This window comes from Botrytis deweyae (assembly GCF_014898535.1).
Source record: "Botrytis deweyae strain B1 chromosome Unknown BDEW_002, whole genome shotgun sequence".
NCBI classification, from domain to species: Eukaryota; Fungi; Ascomycota; class Leotiomycetes; order Helotiales; family Sclerotiniaceae; genus Botrytis; species Botrytis deweyae.
Window position 1 is genome coordinate 130,141 of NW_024066209.1, and position 15,456 is coordinate 145,596.

General features: G+C 40.8%; 3 protein-coding genes across 3 annotated transcripts; 2 read left to right on the forward strand and 1 right to left on the reverse strand.

Moving 5' to 3' along the window:
• Nucleotides 1-1,198: 1,198 nt before the first annotated feature.
• On the forward strand, nt 1,199-2,867 carry EAE98_000755 (uncharacterized protein; the record flags this gene model as incomplete). The annotated part of the gene is made up of 4 exons (XM_038948373.1): nt 1,199-1,431; nt 1,486-1,664; nt 2,237-2,289; nt 2,676-2,867. 4 exons carry the CDS (start codon nt 1,199-1,201, stop codon nt 2,865-2,867), a joined length of 657 nt encoding a protein of 218 aa, XP_038814639.1.
• Nucleotides 2,868-3,416: 549 nt separating this feature from the next.
• Nucleotides 3,417-5,260, forward strand: EAE98_000756 (uncharacterized protein; the record flags this gene model as incomplete). Its single annotated transcript, XM_038948374.1, has 2 exons — nt 3,417-3,992; nt 4,130-5,260. Exons 1-2 carry the CDS (start codon nt 3,516-3,518, stop codon nt 5,258-5,260), a joined length of 1,608 nt encoding a protein of 535 aa, XP_038814640.1. The 5' UTR covers nt 3,417-3,515.
• Nucleotides 5,261-10,056: 4,796 nt separating this feature from the next.
• On the reverse strand, nt 10,057-12,689 carry EAE98_000757 (uncharacterized protein; the record flags this gene model as incomplete). Its single annotated transcript, XM_038948375.1, has 2 exons — nt 10,057-12,464; nt 12,560-12,689. 2 exons carry the CDS (start codon nt 12,687-12,689, stop codon nt 10,057-10,059), a joined length of 2,538 nt encoding a protein of 845 aa, XP_038814641.1.
• Between the last annotated feature and the right edge of the window lie 2,767 nt (nt 12,690-15,456).

Here is a 15,456-nt window from a genome sequence, read left to right on the forward strand (position 1 = left end):
ATGAAAGTTAGTGACAATTTTCCCAAGAGCCTTAGATGACCAACCATATTTCAGTATACTGCTCCTCGTAAATAGTCTCACCTTTCTGATGAAGGCTAGATATTTCTACAATCCATTTGATTGCTTTTAGGCATTAGTCAACGTTGTTTTAAAGATACTTCCAGATAAAAGATACATCACAGGGTCTCCATAATTTGTCAACAAGGTCACATCTGAAGTATTTAAGATCTATGCCATGTCCAGAGTATCTCGGACTTGGGGGACAAATATCTTTTGCGTGTGATTGATGCGAATTTTCAATGATGATTCTTGATCAATGTAAACTTTAGCATGGATCAAGAGATCTATCATAGAGAGCAAGGCTAGTGATAGATAATTGATCTTTGTTTGTAAGGAAAGTAAAGCATAGTTTATCTCCCATTCCTTTCTCTTTTTGAATTGAAGCCATCTATCTTCGAAATTCTCATGAAATTCATGGACGCAATCTCTGGGAATTATTCAGCATTGTAGTTCCATTGTAGTTCCTGATTAAAAATTGATCATCGCTGAGCCTGTTGATCAACAGGACTGATAGTACCATCGTCAAGCCCATGAGAAAGAGGCTTTTTTACTGCGCTATTGGACTAGATTGAAGCACCTTCTGTTTTCAGGATTCAGTATTCAGTATTCAGAAGAAACATTATTTTCCGCTAGTTCGCGTGCATTGGATGCTTCTCGAGGAAGGCGCGGACTGTGTGTTCATCTTTCCGTTTCTTCCAACCAACCCACGCCCATCTTTTTATGATGCCGCCTATCTTCAGTCGTGGAATCTGCTTTCTTCCAAAGAGCCCTTGATTATACGGAACCTTCTTTTTCACAACAATTGCCACGAGGAGAACCATTCCCGAGTCTGCCAAATCACGAATTGATCGGACTCCAATCTTCGCAGTTAATCGCAACCGGTCAACTTTCCTTCCAAGATGTGCGAGATATGTCGGGAGAACTTATTCAGAACACCGCTGATACGATGTTTTCAGTGGATGGGCGTCATATCAAGTCTTCTGGTATGCTTTATCCCGTGTTTACTTTTGACTATTGTAAGCACTTCTCTTCCCAGTTTATGCATTCGAAATCATCGTATCAACCAATATCTAACCAAAATCTCAAGGTATTCATTAACACGCCATTCGCCCAGTTGCCTAGCTCAAATCCAATACCCATGTTGCAAAACATCACACGTCTTGGTCCCGTTGATTTCGAACATTTGAATCTGCCACTATGGCTATGTGCCTTCATCGACGGTGCTGGCCCACATACTCACAAACTCCTAGAGTCAGGCTGCAAAGATGTTACATGGATGTATCAAACATACGCCGGCTGGATTAGTCTGGCTATGGTCATTATCTACTTCAGTGGAAGCTTTTTTGCACTATTGGTCATGATAGGCATTCTGTATGTGTGCGCATCAAATCTTAACTGTCTGCGCGACAAGAGGTATGGAATTAGGTTGAATGTGACAGAAGGACTAGGTCAGAAATTGAATGTTCGAAAGGACATGATGACATCTGGGGATACGAGCGTGGAAGAAAAAGGGCAAATTTCGGCAGTCTGGTTACGAGAAGATAGCGAGGACGAAATTAGAGAGAAAAGCCATGTCAAATTCATGGTTAATGAGTTCAGGAGTAGTACGTGGACAGATCCTCAATGTCTGCTCATAACTATGCTGATATTGTGCCTATTCTGGTTCTTGTCCATAATGACATGCGCGTTGATCTCGTTCATCGTATCTGAGGCTCTAGATTGGTTACGTCGGAAAATTTAGAGTGTACGACAATCGGTCGAGGACTGTTGGTATTAAAAGGTTTCATGTAGTATAACTAGTGTTTTCAGTTAGTAATCAGTATACATGAGTTACTTGGAAGTCCCAGATGAGCTCAGCCACTGTTCAACCTGGCCAAGGCAGCCCTGAGCTTGTGCCAATCTAGCAAATAATTCCTTGGTTTGATCTAATCTTGAAGTACCGGCATGACTATAACAATGTTGCATTCAACCAACAAAATTACTTGGGAGAACTTAGAGTCCCTCGAACTTGCAGAATACCATAATACACCAGTACAACAAGAACTTCCATCTAAAATTTCCAAACTGCAACGATAAGTCTAAATTACCCGTGATTCCAGCGAGAAGGTATTCGATGCACTGTCTAAAATCGGACTTTTGGGAAGGTGAAAGCTCCGGTATCACTTTTGGACAACAGCTGCAAGGATTCAGAGTGTCTATAAAGGAATCGATGTGCAGTGCTTACAATCGGTGAGTCGGGTTATATATTTGGATTGGGTAAACTGTGGGTTAGATTGGACTGTGTAGTATAAAATGGTGACACATGGTTGATTAATTTGAGTTATTTTTTCAAAAAGATTAGAGGTTGAATGGTTTAGTAATATATCATTGGACAGTTTTATAAGAACAATTAATTCTAGTTTTAATTGTGAGTCTCCATCAAGTCTCATTTTATATTCAAATTCTCGGTATTGTGTATCATGAGCACTTGCAGGTATCAATAGAAATTTTCTAGTCAACATATGAACTGGGTCGACGTCATAAATAAATTAAAAGCCTTTTTTGGAGGATGCAAATATACTTTCTATTTCTTTGTAGAGATGCACAATGCTAAAGCAGACATTTCAATTATCTAGAGTTATATTCAAGAACGGCGAGTCGAAGAGAAGACTGGCATTGATGATACACCTCAATTCTTCACGAACATCAATGATATTAGAAGACTAAAAGTAGCTGGTGTCGGTGAATTTAAAGCATTTTACAAGGATATGGAAGTAGCACAGGGCGTTCAAGGCTTAGCCACCTCGTTGAAGGACTCTACCTTGTGATTTCTCTATATGGACCAATCAAGTTGGCAAGTAGTTGAATAGTTAGCTAATTGAATGAATCTCCTACCTTTCACAACTGTGGGGGGAAGTCAATGCACAAGCTGCCTAGCCCCATTAAGCGAGTGCCGCATTTGCATCAGGAGTCCCGAGTGAGCCTGATGCGAATACGCGATGGATGATCAGCACTAGCGCCGGCTTGGCATAGATTTACACAGGGTATGTAGATGAAAAATTGGTAAGTGAACCGTTTTAGAACGGACCTTTTCCTCTTCTTAGTTAAAAAAGAGGTGAAATGAAGGAGATCATGAATACACACACTTCAAGCTAACCAGAACATGGCAAGTGTCCACGGGGCTGTCCACAAGCTCCGGTAGTTCTGGCTTGCTCTCCCTTTGTGGATGAGGTGTACGAATGGATAATATACGTATTGCGAATCATACTCCCCAGCCACAGTTTATGGCTATACTCGTCGTCATCTCGTTGACCGTGAGGCTCGATCCTGGTGATTTTGATATTGCAGTTGCGCGGCATGAATTTATGGCCCCAGTTGAACTTTTGTTGTGTGAAATATAAGTTTGGAGTCATTGGCATGGAAAATGTGTATCATCAAACACAACCTCTACATTCATTTCAACAAACCAAGGCAAGATGCGCTCTTCATCTTCCTACCTACCGCTGGCAGCTAGCCTTGCAACAGCATCTCCTCTTTATGAATCCCCTCTCACTATTCTAAACTGGGGAACAGTGCAAGGAAAAGCCGCACTCAACAGCTCTGTTGCCGCCTATGTTCCCAATTGGGCCGATGTATCCTTCTTTGGTGGAATTCCCTTCGGTGCTTCTACTGGCGGAGCAAATCGATGGGCGCCACCAAAACCCGCATCTCCATGGAATGGTACACTCGATGCTTCGGACTTTGGCCCGATTTGTCCTACATCCAACATGGCTCTTACTCAATATGATATGAGTGAGGATTGTTTGTCCATCAATATTTGGACTCCTGCTACTTCCAGCGATGAGAAGTTGCCTGTTGCTTTTTGGAGTTATGGAGATGGAACGGCACCTCCTCAGTCTCAGTTCAATGGAGGAGGTATGGCTGGAAAGGGTGTTGTTTTTGTCACCTACAACGTAAGTTATTTTCATTCTTTGATTTTCCAATCCTATACCAACATTTGTGACACGAGTCCTTCAAATAATCGATCCATTCAACTTGCATTCAGAAGGTATGAATAGAAGAGTAAAGCTAATTCTTCAATGTTAAACAGTACCGAAACGGTGTGTTAGGGTTTTTAGCTGACTCCCGTCTCACCGAAGAATCTGGCAACAGCTCTGCAGGTAGTAATTCCACCGGCAATTGGGGAGTTCTTGACCAATTCCTCGCCATAAAATGGGTCCACGAGAACATTGCCGCCTTCGGAGGCGATCCAGATCACATCACCGTAATGGGACAATCTTTCGGATCTGCCGCTACCTACCACATTGTCAACAGTAATCTCACAGCCGATAAAGGTATCGTAGGTGCTATATCCGAGTCTGGTGTACGTTCACCAAACGATGTTTATACCAGCTACATTGCGCTCTCATATATCAATCAAACCGCTGCTGAAGTTCTTGGAGCCGAAGCTTTTGAGGCTCTCAATGTCACAACTGTCGAAGAAGCTCGAGCACTTACATATGAAACCATCATTGCGAACACTGGAGCTCAAGATCAACAAGTCAAACCTGTACTTGATTATTATGCCATCCCCGAGAAATACATCGAAACACTCCGCGACGGAGCCGGAAACCCCGTTCCATATATCACTGGAGGAAATTCAGATGAATGCGGTGTATCCGACACCTTCACAACCACCGCCGCCGATTATAAGCAGTATGTCGCCGGTAATTATGGCGATTATGCTGATGAATTCTTGAGCCTTTATCCCGCCGGAAACGATACCCAAGCATCGCTTTCTGAAACCGCTCTTGTTCGTGACCAAAGTACTGTCTCTTGCTGGCAATGGATGAACGGATACACCAACTCTTCCGGTGGTGTCAATGGCTACACATATTTCTGGAACTACCACCCACCCGATGTTGGAACTGCATCCCACGGTAGTGAGATTGTCTACGCATTGGGAAATCTCTGGGCTCAAACTGGTGTTAACTACACTGCTGAGGATTATTATGTTTCCAATGTGTTGAGCAGTTACTGGGCCAACTTCGTCAAGACCACTGATCCGAACTCTGGAGATTCTTATAACAATGGTACTTTGCCTGCTACTTGGGAGCCTAACTCTTCTACAAAGAGAGAGACTTTCAAAGTTGGAGCTGAGTATGGTATGATTGCCGTTGCAGCATCGCTTGCTAAGATTGAGGCTTTCCTCAAATGGTTTGCTGACACCCCAGCTATCTAAGTGAGATGGAATGTGGGAATTGAGGATCTCTCAATTACCACATAAGCTCTTGACATTGAGATTGAGTTGAAAAGGTTTGCAGTGCTGGCGGACCTTTTGCGTCGTACCAGAAGTTTGTTGGGATTTTCTGTCGAAAAAGTTAGTTACATTCATGTAATGATTGAATTGTAGCAAATTCATCCATTTACGTTGATTGCTGCAAAAACCTTCGGGAACAAAGTTTCAACGTGATAAACGTGATGAAGTGATCAAACTAATTCCAACATCCAGCCCTGGTGTTGAGCCAGACCTATATCCAGAATTCTATCACTCGCTATATAAATCTTCAATAACTTTTCATGCCCAAGATCCTGTTTAGGGTTCATAAATCAACATGGTTTGATTTGAGAAAATGTCCGAACAACTTCCAAACTAAACCTAAAATGACATCTTACTGACCTCTCAACATCGCTGCCATCCCAGATAATATCTGTTAACACTCTTAACGAGTATTTGTTGCACATCTATAACCTCAAATTACAAGGGGAATCTCAACAAGGCCCCTTGATAAGCTTCCAAAAGCAAGACGATCTATTGCTAGCTCTGCGTGTCACTCGATTGGATTACCGAATGTCATTTACCTCAGCGATCTCACATCCCATAACTCCGCCATGAACTCAAATCTAGTTCTAACTTTTCCTATAAAATCACAAACTATCATGAGCCTTTCCCCGACTAACTAACTCAAAGTTGTGGACAATACATAGTTTCATGACTAGAAGAACCCACACAAGAAGACAGACTCTGCGGTTTTACGCGATACAGGTCACCAGACCACCAGAATTTCAATCACTATACTCTCAACCATAACCAACTAGTCCAACTACCTAGTCTCGAGCCGATTACTCTCAGATCATCATCATAAAGTGTGTCCAAATCCAAAACATTGACTTCCTGCAAATGAATTTCTTCAAAAATCCTTTTTGAGCATCAAGCATCTCATTTCCCCCAATTGATTCCATATCTAAATATCTAAGCCAGTGAGGAAGCATCGAAGCCATTCATTAATGACAAAACATCAATTGTCGGTCTTCAACGACGAGAAGCAAGGCATAATCTACAACGAATATCTTGCAAAGCCGAAGCCGAAGCTCAACTTCAGTTTTCATACAAAAGGGTTAAGATTGATTCGAATATCACAGTTCACACCAATGACCTCAATCCTACCTCATCCCAAGTCATTCACTACCAAAAATTTTATCTTACAGATATGTGGATATCTCTTTTCCTAATGTTCTTCTCTATAGCTCCTTATCTATCAATACATCTTCCCATACGTGAGCCATATGAAACACCCACTATTCCCCCTCTATCTAGCTTTCTCGCTAATCCACCAAGAAACAGTTATAGACCGTACCAACAAATCGTCACGACACTTCAACCGAGATCATCTATCAAACAATCACTCATTCCGAAAGCTGGAATTACAAGTCCAGGTCTCCTCATGGATATACGCTCAGAAAATCTCAGTTTTCTCCTAGACAAATCGAATGGCGAAATAAGTATATCTTATCCTTAACACGATTCATCTTTTCAGATGTTATATCGAAAGAATGACTCCTCGGCACTCTTTCCCGAGCCGAATCAATATTGAATTAACATACCTACTCGTTATTATTCGCATACGACGATATTTCGAAAAGTATAGATTGAGTGATAATAAAAATATAGATGCTGGAGGAAAGATTGTATGTATAGGTTGATATATTACAAAAGCGGTTTGTTCTCACAAATTTCATTTTACATGCTACAATACATTTCATGATAATCAGTTTCACTACCTATTCAAAACATTCATCAATTAATTGACTGATCTTTCGATTAGGGCTGGCTTTCCCATGTTACTAGTAGGTAGGCTGTTATATAATATTGTGCTGTATTAAGCCACCCAAAAGACACGGGTTGTTACGTTAATATCGTCGAACTCAGCACTAGATATTATCTCCAGCCAGAGAGTTGACTGGATTATCATACAACTTTCAAAGGTTGTTCTATCTTTTAGTTTCCCTTTTCAAGACGGCCATAACTATATTAGCTGGAACCTCTATTTCCAAAAAATAAAAATAAAGAAAAATCTCTCGTCCAGCATACGAGTGCATCTATCTCCCAAAGACCCTCCGATACCTAGGTATCTAGATGAGATAAAAAAAATAACAACAATATACTCTGAGTAGGTACCTAATGTCAGTCAGTCTTGGATCTCTCGACTCGAGAAATAATACAATAAACGCAACATTCCAAATTCTTCAAAACTATTAATGGAAATAGGAATCAGAGAATAGATATGGTATTCAATTATTTGAATATACAGGAGTGAGTGCGATGCGGCGTTGAAGTCCTCTTCTCAGGATTTTGAAGATGAGAGTTAAAGGTAGGGGAAAGAGGACTGATATTCATACATAGGCTTTAATATAAATTGAATGATGATATAATTATGTAGAATAACAAATATGAGATGAGATTAATTAAATGAAGACTAAACTTTCTCCTTCTCTGTATAGGTAGGTAATCAATCCAAAGAGAAAGTTTGAGGTAGGTAGGTATACGAGGTACCTACCTAATTCGAGCATGCTGATAAATAAGTATAACTATTTAATTGCCTACCTAGTATAAACACTACACGAGCCGAAAACAAGTCGGAAGATACTAACCTACCTAGGTACGTCTACGTCCTCAGACTACACTACCTACCTACGAGCCTACCTAGCACCCCATCTCTCCCCAAGCCAAACGCACGAAAACCCTCCAAGAGAGATCCCTCAAGTACTAGTCTTGAGCATATGTAGTGTAACATCATAGATTGTATTCTATTCCCATGAATCATATCATATTATATTCATATCATATCATATTATAAGAACACAACCAAGATCCCACAGAGGAGCCCCATCATATCATTTCTCGCCATATTTTTCAACAAGACCAAATAAATCATAATTCATAGGTAACCTTATCCATCATCTTTCCATCAACATCAACTTAAACATCATCAGATGTATTTCCCCCCTTCCGCGAAAGACAGTCGATCGAATTGACCATCTCTTAAATACCTAGGTTACTCCCCCATTCCCCAACTAATAAGCTAATAAGTACCTATCCACAAAAAGCCATCAGAATCCCCATCAAATCGACAACGAAAACAACTCTATATAATCAATCCAGCACGTAGCCAAGCCACCACATGCCAACCTTCCAAAGCTCGATGAAAATACCGAAAATGCCCACATCCATAGCGATCTTCCATCTGTAGACTTACTCGAAAAAGCCTTCTCCATTCGGAAAAGACTCACAAACCTACCATGATTATTCCAAGTAGTCTAGCGTGTGCATTGACCCTCGAGGCGTTCGGTCATATGATTTTTAATAACTCCGCCAGAAGGGTCTAGTCGGCCGTTTCCTAAATATACTAAACTACACTGTATTTTAGTCTTTATTTTGAATTTTATTCAATTCCCAATCTACTAGCAATAAAGATAGCTTAATAAAACTTATACAAATAAAAACCTTATAAGTTTTCTTTTGAAATCATAAAAAATTATTAATTTAATTCAATTCCTAATAAAGTTATTGTTGGTTTGAGAGAGATACGGAAGACGTGGTTCCCACTATGTGTTGGCCCCTAAATGTCTATTTGTATTCAATCTAAGGAGCTAGCTAATGAGGGAAATAGTAGGCCTTATATAGGCACTACTGAAAGAGCTAGTCTCCTTCGCTTTCGCCTAAATACCTTTAATACAGTTGCTATTATATTGAAGTCATTTCCTTGAAGTGAATTCCCTTGAGTGAATTCCCTTATTCATACAATTTTAATTTTAAAATTTTAAGATTCAGAATTGAAAAATATATATATGAATATCAAAAAGATAAATAAAAATAAATTTTTATTATGAAGATTTAAATCATTTCTTTAATGAAATAATAGAATGTTATATATCAATTTAATTATAATAAGTTTTCTTTATTCATTAAATCTTTTAAATTATTTTTAAATATTTTATTTAAAAAGTTATGAAATGAATATTATTAAAATGTAATGTATTTTGAGAGATTTAGAAAACGACCGATTAAACCCTTTGGGAGGACCTCGTGTATATCAGCCAATCAAAAAAGCGAAAGGTCCAGAAGTGGGTCGATGTATATACTAGACTATATTCTAAGGGGATTACTTAATCAAAGAATAATTCCAAATAAAAAAACGACTTAATAATAATTACAATAATAACAAGAACAACAACAATAATAATAATAATTCACCTTGAACCACATGATATCACATCTTATCATAACATCATACCCCCTCTCTCAAGTATTCACTCCACTGCACTGCACTGCACTGCACTACACTGTATAAACCAGACAAACTCAAATGTCAAAAAGAGAAGAAATCAATATGCATTCTCATCCAACCAGATACCCAGTATACAAAATCAAGGTACCATTGTCCAATATCGATAATATACACAACATGATTTATGTCCAGACAATTTAAGACACCCTACTCTATCGCCTCATGATGAGCAGTCTCGTCATCCCCAATGCATACCTAGGTACATAAACTTCAATGCCCAACGTTAAATGCAACGCCGATCCCATAAAATTCAATGCCTCGTTAAGATTATCATCCATACATTATAGTCATTCACCTACCGCCTCCTATGAAACGCCCCGATCCAATCCATTCTCCACATGAATGCTTCCAATCCCTCTACGCCCCATTTGCAGTGCTGTAATTGCAACGCAAGAGTGTTTTCTTTACACTACTCCATAGGAGCAAAGAATCGACTTGCTTCAATAATATCTTTATCCCCATTTGCAAAATCCCATCCAACAATTGTGGGTGTTTGACTACAGCAAATGATTCTGCGAGCATCAAATTGAAGTTTGAATACACGAGCATGCTGTGGATGTGGATTTTGTATTGGGTGATGAGCAGGACTACCTAGAGTTACTCCAATATTGGGTATTCCCGAAGGATTTGGTACCGATGGTACTGCAGTCGTGAATGCATCGTTCTGTAATGAAGCGTACAAACCACGCGTATCGTAGCCTTTTGCTTGCAAAGCTGCAATGAGGACTTGACTCATCAAGTTTCTTGTGTGTTCTGGTGAACGAGCGATGGCCAGTCTCAAATATTCATTATTCAATAATTCTGGGTACTTATTGAGTGTCTCAAGTAGGCCGTTTGCACCAGAAGCAATCGCGCTGTCAATCTGGATTTCTGGAGAAAGGTTTGTCATGTCAGGCAACGGGACCTCATTATTTGATGAGTCAGACACTGCTAAAGTGGCCCTCATGAGCCATGCTGGGTTCGTGTTGGGTTTTCTAGGTGTTCTGGCCCACATTCTAATTGCAGCCCGGGACCCTTCTTCTTGTCGAAGGGTATGTTGAGGTTTCCAGACACCTTCTTTATCTCTCCGCCATATATGAATCGACTCGTCATAAGATCCAGAGACGATACGGCTGTACTTACAGCCTCCTCCGCCTGGTGGTAACTTAGCACCAAAAGCAGTGATATCTTCTGGTCTTGAGGATCCAGCATTCTTTAGACGACTTGATTGATACGTTTGATCGACGACCCCACCATTCACAGCCTTGAAATATTCCCTGTCAATTCTCTTTGCATCCTCTCTTTCTTCTTCTGCACTGTATGGCAAATCGCCAAATCCGGCTTGAACAGTTCTCACTAGGTTGGTATGACCTCTAAGGCTGGCTACTTCGAGACCGGATTCTCTGTCGAAGACTTTAACCTCATTATCACTGCTCCCGCTCACTATTCGACGCCCATCGTATTGAACACATGCAATTCCCTTGCTGTGCCCAATCAGAGTTCGAGTGCAAGTGCTCTTTCTCCAGTTCCAGATTTTTACGGTTCGATCACCTGAAGCAGACACGACTTCATCACCCAATACTTGAACGGCATTAACAGCCGCTCCATGACCCTTTAGCTTGCTAATATTTGTGTATGGTGGTATAATTCTCCATCCTACAGGGTTGTTTTCAAAGCCAAGGTTTTGTATTTGAATCGAAACTGTATCATTCATGAGACTTTGCTCGCTGATAGATCGTCGATTAAAAACTTTGATGGTTTTGTCTTTCGAACAGGTGACAAGTACATTTTTGTCAAATTTGACGTTCAGGACCGATTCTCTATGTGCCGATGTCAATCTCTGTATTACCTTACCCGTAGAAAATCGCCAAATAATGACAGTAGCATCACTGCTACCAGAAACAATTATGTCCTCTTCGGGATCCGGGTCGAACTGGAGACAGAGTACAGATCCCCCATGTTCTGCCAATGGAGGAAGAGCAAGACGTCTTGTGTCTAAGTTCCAGATCCGTATAGTTTTATCACGGCTACCACTGACTAGATAATTTTGAGTGTGCTGAATGGTGTAGATACATTCAGTGTGGCCTTCCTCGGGATAGTGAGGGTGTGGTAATTGAAAGTTGGTAAATTTACCAGCTTCCCAGTTCGCTTCTAGGCGTCTTCTCTGTGTATAGAGATAATGCCAATTGAGTTTCTCTTCTCCACTACTTCGATCCACAATCGCTAATTCATGTCCTTGTCTAGGAAGGGAAATTCCCTTTCCTTTCCATTGAGCGACACCCCCATCTGTGCCAAAATATGATGTCCGTTCCTTATCACTATCAGCCGATAATATTGGTGCATCCATCATGATCGAGTCTTCAGCAAGGGGACTCTGTCTCATATCCCTTGTGCTTGCCGGACCAAATATTGACGTCTGTTTCATCATATTCGATCCTCGATTATCATCATCGCCATCCGGGTTTGGCAATATCTGTTGTATGTTGCCCCTCGTTCTGCGCTCAACTGAAGGATTGAGCTCGAAGCTAGTTCTTGGATTCCACCATCGTGATTGTCCACTGGGGAACTCGAACTTGGTAACTTCCGAGTGAACAACTCTAAAACCATCTCGTATATACAATTGCTCCCATAACTTTCGGTCGAAGCATAGCATTTGCCAATGTCGCGAGGCGCGGGCGGTTCGGATTAGGGATACTGGATCAAGGAAGCCGAGAATTCTCAAACATATCTCTGAGGGTAAGTGGAGGGAGAAATCCATTTTGAGCCGTGGTTTAAGTCGTCCAACTATATCCCATACTTCTGACGTTGGCAATTTACTCATGATATCTAAAATACATTCTGCAAAGGGTTAGTTGTGAGAGACGGAGAGTATCAAGAATCCCATGAGAAAGTAGAAATGAGTTGCTCAGAATGATGATGCGATTGTTCCTTACCTGCGCGATCTTCAGTAGACATCTCCGCAAGCCATGAAGGCAACTCCTCGAATTTTGGTTGATTAACAGCGGTCAAAGGATGTTCGCTATACCCTTCATCAAGAGGAGACCTCCGAAGAGAGTTGGACATGATGGAGTGAGTGACTTGGAACCTAGGAACCGGGGAATCTGGGAATCTGGGAATCTGGGAACTTCAGACGTTGTAACGATGATTTGGTATATTTGACTTGAAACTTTGAGAATATATTAAAAGCGAACTCGACGGAATGTGAGCCTCTAATCAAATCATATCATATATGAGTTTATTTCTAAATCAAAAGATGTCGTAGTAATTAGCTACGGTTTTTTTTGTTTACAATGGAGGTGTTGATGGTACGCTGTATGCACATTGGGTTCCGGCACGGATCACACGCAGACTAAGATAGATACCTACGGACAGGACAGTACCTGGTAGATATGTAATAAAATACGCTAAAAGCAACAAGGCTGGAGAAATTTATTAGCACTACGCGGAGTCAAGACTTGATCAAGGGCTTTCAAGGTTTGCCATCGTTCCTTTTCTTTCCGTAAAAGGAAATTCCCAGATTCCCACTACCTGCTAAGGACCTGCTAAGGACCTGCTAAGGACCTGCTAAGGGACCGACTATTTTACAAGCGTAAGTTGATATTCGAACGGTACCAAAATAGCGGCTGGAGTGCGGAGTACTATATATTTGATTTCGTCACGAGCATTTAGATCATGATTCGAAATAAAAGCTTCCAGAACATACCTGCAGCTTTACATACCTATCGTAGGCACATGGCTATATTTTATTCCCCATGTAGTGGCAGTCTTTGATCAGTTCCCAGACAATTTTTCATTGATATGTCCTAGGTACGGGTAGATCTCTATTGAGTGTTCGAAAAGAGATCTGAAGGCGAGAGTCTCGATGAAATCGGGACACTTGGTATCACTTTAGGTTTTGTATATGCTTACTAGAAAGTCTGGACTAGGACCAAGTGTGTGAACGGTATGTGTCGGAGTCAGTTTCGGTCAAATAGATGACCAAATGGAGGGATAAATGATGAGTGGTGATGATGATGAGTGACCTGTATCGATGGGGAAGCTGTGAGGCAAGAAAAGAGAAGGAATGAAGGATCGATCTTCCCCCGGAGATAGTATACTTAGAGTTCGGAGTCTATCTACCTATGTACCTACCTGGATAATACCTACTCACCGGTAGACTTGTTTGGATTCCGGGTTAACTCCTTTGATCATCAAATGATATGAAGTAAAGAAAGAGAGGTGACCGATGAGATACATATCGAGGGAAGGAAGATGGGAGATGGACAAGGGCAAAGGTAAACAGGAAAGGGGGAAAAAAATGGAAGGAAGCCTTTTTCGGGAGAGTACACTATTGAAAGGTTAAAGGATAATGATAACAACAGGAAGATTTTAGCGATTCTAAGGGCTCAGATTAGTTGATCGACCACCGACTACTGTAGGCGACTACCTACTGGGTAGGTACACGGAGTATGCAAGTAAGATGTTACAATTTATCAACATTAACTTTCCTAGGGATTCCTCTAGTCTGCCTTGGAAACGTTGCACTCCGAAAGTAAATATTTGCATCGCATCGCCTTTGAGAACTCTGCGGAAATAGAGTTGAGGCATTCATTCCTAGCAACGGTAACGGTGTCGCTTGAAATTACTGTACGGAGTACTGTGTACTGGGCAAGTACTAGGTAGGTATGTATTGCAAATCGCCTCTTTCCCATAGTTGCGGTGACCTGGGCTCCTCGAGGCTACGTACGGAGTACATCGAGGAAAGAAGATTTCGGCGTAATATTTCAACCGATCCCCGGTGGAGTCCCGGTGCGGATGTGGATGTGGATATTGATATTGATATTGATGTTAATGATACTGCGGGAGGAGAACTGTAGAAGGAATCGTCATATGTTCTATTTACTTTCCCTAGGTAGGCAATGAAACTTTATCTGATGATCAAATACAACCTGGAAGTGGTGAAAACTTTCTTTCGAGTTGAAACATTACCTAGGTATGTTTGAGATTCTATTGAATGACCGACAGTACAAATTTAAATTTAGATTCGATAAGGCAGGGAAGGAAGGAGGCTCAATTAAGATGATGTGATAAGGGAAGCATATGGTTGTATGTAATATGTAATATGTAATATATAACATGTAATAAGTAATGGATCAGTATTTGGGGATATATTAGATTTATGAAATGGAAGATCTTAATGGTCATTTTATATACACCGGAAATGATGAGTTCTCTCTGTTTGGAAGTAAACAAACAAACCATACAAGAGCTCAAGAATGGGTATGTATTTAAGTGTATGAGGAAGAAGATGAGATGTCCAGTTTCAGAAGATACCTACCTACCTAGATATACTAGATGGATAAGTACTAGGTAGGTCATAATAGTAGTATGTTATATTTCTTTCCAACATTAATAACATCAATACCATTCTCGCCGTTATCTGATTGACGTTGGCGGTTCGCTACCAACAATCAAATCTGCCGCCGGTACCTAGGCGGGAATGAAGAACTGGTAGATGAATATTATGATTGCCATCGACAACCACCTGCAACTTAAACAATCCCATTTCCTCTAACTTTGAAGCCGTTTCTAGATCTTTAAATCTGCCTTCCATTAACCCTTCCCGAGCCCTTCCATTTCCTTATCCATCTCTTGCCAAAAACTCTCTTATTGATTGTTATGGTTTAAGCACCTTAGCGCATAACTTAATCCATGGCGAAGCAACCCTCCTGAGACAAGATTCAAATCAAACACGACCCTCCCCCCCTTCTCTTCCTTCTCTTACACACCCATACAACCCAATTCGAATCCACTTCCACACGACTTTCATACATACATACGTCCTTCATTA